The sequence below is a fragment of the Miscanthus floridulus genome, chromosome 13 (assembly GCF_019320115.1).
Source record: "Miscanthus floridulus cultivar M001 chromosome 13, ASM1932011v1, whole genome shotgun sequence".
NCBI classification, from domain to species: Eukaryota; Viridiplantae; Streptophyta; class Magnoliopsida; order Poales; family Poaceae; genus Miscanthus; species Miscanthus floridulus.
In genome coordinates, this window is record NC_089592.1 from 69,556,835 (window position 1) to 69,564,300 (window position 7,466).

Sequence of the window (7,466 nt, forward strand, 5' to 3'; positions counted from 1 at the left end):
GCGTACAAAAAGCCAGGGGAATTCTTGATCGCCCTCTTGCTCTGTGCAAGAGGCTCAGGGGCTCTCCCTGCAATTTTGCCGAGACCCAGCGACCCAGGCTCGCACACGAGTGGGCTCGGCAAAAAACCCCTCCGTCCGAACGAAAAGGATGTGCGAGGGTCAAACAAAAAAGTTAGGGGGACCCCTAACCGCCCTCTCGCTCCATGCAGAGGCTCGGGGGCTCCTCCTGCACCCAAGACAAAGACAAGCGACCCAAGCCCGCACTTGAAAACTCGAGAAAACGCGATAAAGGGCATCGAGTCCGTTACAGTCTAGGGGTTCGAAGGCTGCGCCCCTAAGGGTTTCGACAGCCGCCCTAGGGCAACAGAGTCAGGGACGACTATGGGTGAGCCCGTACGGGGCCGAGGCCCAAGCAAGCAAAATGCTTGGGACGCCCTAAGTCATGTCCGAGACCGGCAGGGAGGTCGCCGAATGGGATCCCACCGTAGGGAGGCACCGAGCCACCGGGGCCCAGCGAACGGCCCTGGCACCCACTAGAGAAACCCTCTGGTACTCTTGGAGTGCATCTCTGGACCGCTAGCCGACCCCTAGCGAATGGGGCATGGGCCTCCACTCGGACTTACCCGATAACAGCTCGCCGGAAGTGTCATCGCTCGCGCCCACCAAGGGTAGCCTGGCATATTCCACCCCTCCTTCCGAGTGAAAAGGAAGCGCGAGGGTCGCACAAAAAGTCAGGAGGACTCCTGATCGCCCTCTCGCTCCGTGCTGAGGCTTGGGGGTTCTTCCTGCGATCTTGACGAGACCCCGCGACCCGAACTCGCACTTGTGGGCTCGGCAGATACGATAACCTCCCTCGGTCAACGTGAGAAAAAGACCCTGGAGGAATGAATCCAGTCCCCCAGGGCCTCGGGGGCTACACTCGGTGGGTGCACTCGTGCGCACCTGCCGAGGCCTCAAAGTATGAAACACTATTTCACCAGGAGCTACCGCAAGTCAAGCCTCGTCAAAACCTCAAGAAGAGCGCTCACACTCTCCCTGAGGCTCGGGGGCTACTGTTGGGTACCATAAAATGGGGTACCCCGAGCGTATACCAAAAGAATCACTTAAACCCCATCAAAAACAAAGCCAAAGGGTAAGCCATTTGTTAAACCCTGGCCTCGTCCGACCCCCCGGCTCTCCACCTCGCTCCTGGCCTCGCGCGGGAGGTCTCGGTGGCCTGCCAAACCTTCGCCTCGCGCGAGGCCCTGCACAGGGGGGCCTCGACGGGGAACCGATTTTCCGTCTCGCCCGAGGCCCCGCGCGTAAAGCCTTGGACGAGATGTCGATTCTCCGTCTCGCTCGAAACCGGCTCAGCAATAATCCGTCGCTTCTGCCTCGACCGGGCTCCCCGACAGAGCGTCACGTCCCATTAATGCGTCAACCACTCCCGCAATCTCAGCCGGACGATGGCTCGACACCGCAGAGTGGCCGATGGGACAAGGAGTCGCATCAACGCCATACCGACTAGGACAGGGCGTGGCTAGGATTACCGGGCACTTTGTTCTGGTGTTGTGCCCACGATCAGCGCCTGCACTACACTGTGCCACGTAACCCCCACCCCGGAGACAACGCGGCATGGCTAGGACAGGGCGTGGCTGGGATTACCGGGCACTGTGTTCTGGTGCTGTGCCCACGATCAGCGCCTGCACTACACTGTGCCACGTAACCCCCGCCCCAGAGACAACGCGGCATGGGGTGTCTAGTCCAGGTCACCATAGCCTCAGAATCAGCGTACGAGACCAACTGTTCCCTCCAAGCCTCAGCAATCTACTTCAGAGGCTCGGCAACCCCGGGATTCAGTCTGCCGAGCCTCCCACGATGGTTCGGCCTCGGCACCAACTGAGCCTCGGCTTCTCGCGCAGTCAACACACAGTGACCCGCACGCTGACCGCCACGCCCGCTTCGAGGTAACCCTGGAGCTCTCGCGACGCACAGGATCGGATATGACCGGCGCGTCGCTCCAGTACTTCAAGGACGAGACCACTCCGTCGCCCACGCCGCCACAGTAACAGGCTACAGGGCTCGGGCATGCCGCCTCAGTCCGCACGACGCCGGATGGCCAGCGAATGTATCACCCTGATCCCCCCTTTAACTATAAAAGGGAGGGACTGGGGCCGTTTCTAGGATCGGACACAGACGATTAGGTCTATGCCCACGTAACGAACTCACGCATAAACGCTCAGACGAACGCTCGAACTCCCCATCTGCCTGAGATCAACCTCTCAAGCAATCCACGCCGCTCCACGTAGAGACCTGGGACTAGCTCCCTCTCTCGCCCTGCTTGTAACCCCCTACTACGAGTATTTCGGTGCAAGGAATACAAGATCGATTTCTCAAACTGGACGTATGGTACTCATTACCCGAATCAGTATAAACCTTGTGTCTCTTTGCATCACTATCCGGGATTGGGAACACGCAGTATAAATTTACTAGTTGGTTGAGGGCCCGCCGGTCCAAAACACCGAGTAGTGACTAAATCTTTTAAAAAAATAGTAATGGCTCCTATATTTGCATGGTTTGCTCTTTTTTGTACATATTATAATAAAAACGAACAAAGATATTATTTAACAGTTCACTTTTTAAGACTAACATATACAAGCATGTTTAGTGCATGTCTGCAAACAAATATTAATTTAAAAAATTATCTATAGTGAAAGTTCTAAAAAAATCTCCTCAACCTTGTTCAAATCAAAACAATACGTAGGAATTATGGAACTAGAGGGAGTATCAGTTAGGTGGACCAATGTACTTTGGCTGTATATATGCATGATAGACATTTTTGTTGCATCTAATGTAGGTGGTCAATCCGGCCATATGGCTCAACGTTGTTACTGTTGGCCATTTTCTGACATAGTGTACGCCAAGTACATTGAACTGAATTTTCCCCTGCTTTTTTTATTTGAAATCCCCTTCTTATACTGCTTCAAATATTTTAACTTTGCTACTGCAACAGATATGACAACATGTATATATATAGCATTAGAAAACGCTATTGTAGCACCCTTTTTATCGTGCATCAGCTATAGGTCGGCGTCGACGGACCATTTGCATGCATGGCACCGTGCAAAGATCGGGACTCAATAATACTGTATTGAGCAATCGCGTGAGACCTAGCTAGCTGCTTAATTGATGATGGAATTAAAATTTCTCATATAGTTTTGGCTTCCAGGTGCAGGGAATGCCAATAATGCAGGTCGCATTAGAACGACGACGTATTAAGGATCCGTTCATATATCCGAACCTGACACCTGTTGGTCGATGCATGACCGTACGAAATGGAATACCACCAGCTGGTAATTAATCTGTTGTGCCTCATCAAACGCTCATCAGTCTTTTGATAAGGAGTACTGCAGAAATAACTGTGCGAAGGAATAAGTTACGTATCCAATTAGGGCTAGCTTGATACCCTAACATGCATTAAATTTAAAAATGGGACATAACTTGTCAATTTTGTCTGTGGCACACTACAAATTAAAAGAGTAATTTGGTTTGTAGCACACAACAAACATTATTTTAATCATTTTTGGCTCGAGAGAGCAGTGGATATGGACGCTTGTACGTGCAATCTTTATTCGGTAGAGATATACGATACAGTGAAATATACAACTATGTCGAGAACATGATTGCTAATTAAGTCAAGAAAGTGAGGGCGATATACTTAATAAGAAAACAAAAAATGTTTGGTTCAATCACATCGTATATCCCAACAAAAGAACCCTTCATGGAGATATTTGGGTTAGAGACACGAGCTAGACAGTCGGCAATTCTTGAAAGGTCTTGAGATGTCAGAGGGCAGATTCCGTGTCTCTGCGTGAGACATTATCTTGATACATCATTTTCGGGAAAACAAAAGATAGGGATAGTTTATCTTTAACACATCATGCTACTTAATTTGTGATGAAGCCAGAGAGAAAAGATCGAGCAACAAGCTAAGACTTCCAATAAAATAGGAAAAAAAAAATAAAAAGGCTGATGCAGAGGAAACACAAACACTGTGGCCTGTCAAATCCGGAGAGGCCACCTTAGTCTTTGGCTACCTGCAATCCCTTATAAATAGCACCTCACCTTTAGCAACATGGTAACCGCACAATCTTTCTCCGTTTCATACATAAAACCTCCAGAGAGGACAGGCTTGCTTGCTGCTAGCTCTGCACTCTCTTTCTCTAGCTAGTTCCTCTTGACTGACCGACCCCTACACACTCTTTGACAACAAGCTTGTCATCCAGTAGAGCTAGCCCGATCACGATCAAGGCCCTGAATGGACTTCGACATGCTGAATTCCCACCCAGAGGCGCAGCTGGAGCTGATGAACGCAATGCTCCAGCTGGAGCAGCTCACTGCGTTCCCTCTCCCCGACCATGGCGCCATGATGATGGTGCCTTCGAGTCCCCCGTCGCCGGGCATCCAGCAAGCAGCTACTCACCACCATTTCTCTTCGGTGCCTCATCACATGTCTGCGGGCGCCAACGGCCGTGGTGGGGTCTACAACGACCACCACCAGTACTCCCAGTTCCAGGTCACAGCTGCGACGTCGTGCATCGGCAGCGCCCAGCCGTCGGAGTACGTGGCGACGCATGCGCAGGACCACCATGCCGGCGGCGGCGGCGGGGGCAACTGCAACAACAGCGGGGAGAGCGGCGGCACCGCCGCCGCCGTCGGGTCGTCGGCGATGCGGGAGATGATCTTCCGCGTGGCGGCGCTGCAGCCCGTGAACATCGACCCGGAGATGGTGCGGCCCCCGAAGCGGCGCAACGTGCGCATCTCCACCGACCCGCAGAGCGTGGCGGCCCGGATGCGGCGGGAGCGCATCAGCGAGCGCATCCGCATCCTGCAGCGGCTCGTCCCGGGCGGCACCAAGATGGACACCGCGTCCATGCTGGACGAGGCCATCCACTACGTCAAGTTCCTCAAGACGCAGGTGCAGTCCCTCGAGCGCGCCGCGGCGGCCAGCGGCCGCCGCCCGGCGGCGGACACCGGTGGCGGCGGCGGCGCGCCCTACTCCGGCCGCATCAACGGCGGCCAGTGGTAGATCGTCGATCGATCGATCGATCGCGGCCACTGCACCACCACCTTCTAGCTGACGACACGGTCGTCCGGCATGCATGGCCATGTTGTGATCATAAATCGCCGCCGTTGGACCTGGAGCTCTGCACGTACGTACGTACTACGACATAACGCGCGCGCGTCGGCAACACTGCTACTTGCACGATCCTATGTGTAAATTAAGATGCACTTGGCTAGACGCCTTACATTTTTACTAGCTACTAGTAGTACCTAGAAATGGTGTTTTACTGCTGTTGTATGCTTGCGATTAGACTCGCAGCACATGCACACATGTAGCTTGTACATTGCACGCGTCTCATGTTATCAACGTATTTCCATTTATTTATTTCTTGCAAAAAAATTTCCCTTCGTCCATCATCATTAACCTAGCCCTCGCCCGTTTCTTCGTCGTCGAATATTTAGGCCCTCTTTGGCGCAGCTCCTGGGGGCTCCGGCTCCTCGTCGTCGCGATACTGTTTGGATACTGTAGCAGAAGTCGTTTCGAAAATCGAGATAGAAAATGAACTGGGGAGAGGAGGAGCCGGAGAAGCCACGACTTCGAGCCCTCCAGCTTCGTGCTACAGTAGTGGAGCCGGAGACGGCAAGAGCCGTGCCAAACGGGCCCTTACTGTCATAATATGAATGTTACTCTCTGCCAAGTTTTAACGTGCAGCTGTTAAAGCAGCCAAGTGAAACAAACCCAACAAAAGATTTTACGCGGGAAAACCCTATCATATTCAACAGGGAAGAAGAGAGATCGAGGACGCGAGCTATCCAACTTTCCGCGCACAGGGCGTATTTGCTTGGGAAGGAGCAGAAGACTATTGGCGCTGCATGATGATCCGCACGCACGAAACGAGAAACCTGGCGGCGCCTCGGCGCGCGCGGCCGCGCCCCCGCCTTGCCCTTTCCTCGTCATCTCGTACGCTGGCGCACATGACCGGCGCTGTGCGCGCACAGCCGCGCCCGGGCGATCTGCCGGCCGTGGGGACGAGGACGACGACGACGAGCAGCGCCCGCCGCCCCGAAGTGGGGCGAACTGGGCCTCGCTTTCCGACGGCGATCCAATTCCGGTGCGCGACCGTTTCTGGCGCCGGGCATTGCCATGTGCCGGTGTCAGGCTGATGTCAATGCCTCGGCAGTTGTCGTTGGTGTCTGACTGCGGCCCGCCTGTGCTGTGCCCGTATCCTATCCGTTCCCGTCCCACACGAGCGTACCTGGTACTGGTAGGTCATACACAACACGTGTGTCAGCCTGTCCGGCTGGCTGGGCTAGGACCTTGGATTATTTACTGCTAGTTAATTTAGTTGATTTAGTGTGAGAAAAAAATATTGTTTCAGCTTATAATCCACGATTGTTTACGGCCTGTCGAACAGGCTGTGTCGCTTGGACTTTGATTCATTTCGGATCTGAAGCTCAATGCATGCATGATGTCAAGTTTTTGCGGTTGGAGTAAAAACGTATCACCACGTACGGCATCACGTAGAAAGGGGCGGAGCCATGCTTAGTAGAACCAAGAAAGGTGCTAACTACACTGTCAATACTCCCTTAGTCCCTGAATAAATTAATTCCTATAGGTGCCTTTAATTCCACAAATAGTATACATTCCATTTTTAGTAAAGAAACAAAAATCAGAGAATATGGAACGAGTTCGTGCAGCTCACACATGGAACCGGTTGCTTGTTTAAAACTTTTCCACGTGTTCCTTACGTGAACCGCTTCTATAAGTTGTTTTCTTTTACATAACGAACCGCCTAGAAAAATATGTTTGCACATTAGGTTTACTATTAAAACTCTTAGCTCCTCCTTGCACCAGAGAATTCAAGACATCCGTGACTCCTCCGCCTTTACTATATATTAAAACTGCTAGCAACTTCTTGCACCAGAGAATTCAAGACATCCGTGGCTCCGCGCCATGGATGCGTGGCATCGCACGTTTCGAAGAAAAGCCCACCGTGAATTACAAAATTAGCACATGGTCTATATAGCAGGGGACACCCATAGGCCCAAACTCTCCTCATCCTCACTCTCTGTTTTTCTCTTCTCCCTATACAATCCAAAGTCACCGCAACTGCATAAAGAGTTTGGCAAATTAAGGCATCTATTGAAAGGCAGTTGGAATAATTAAAAAAACATTTTTGCCATAGTAAGCGACAAAAGACCACACCTTGAATTGCAGGCAAGAGGTAAACTGTTAGTTGATCTCCAAGGCCTATGGGCCCTTGGATCTGTGCCCTGATCGGGGGCGTCCCAACCCTAATATGGTTGGTGGGCCACCATCGCACAGCGCCATAAAGAGGAGGTGGGGGCCGGGGCGCTCGAGTCACTGAGGTTCGCCTGAGCCGCCTAGCACCCCACCTACAGTCCTAAACCCTAACCGATCA

At 52.5% G+C, this 7,466-nt stretch overlaps 1 protein-coding gene across 1 annotated transcript; it reads left to right on the plus strand.

The window, feature by feature from the left end:
• Window positions 1–4,136: 4,136 nt before the first annotated feature.
• Window positions 4,137–5,389, plus strand: LOC136502067 (transcription factor LATE FLOWERING-like). Its single transcript, XM_066497557.1, has one exon. The coding sequence runs from the start codon at window positions 4,298–4,300 to the stop codon at window positions 5,066–5,068; it is 771 nt and encodes a 256-aa protein (XP_066353654.1). The 5' UTR covers window positions 4,137–4,297; the 3' UTR covers window positions 5,069–5,389.
• The last annotated feature ends 2,077 nt before the right edge of the window (window positions 5,390–7,466 follow it).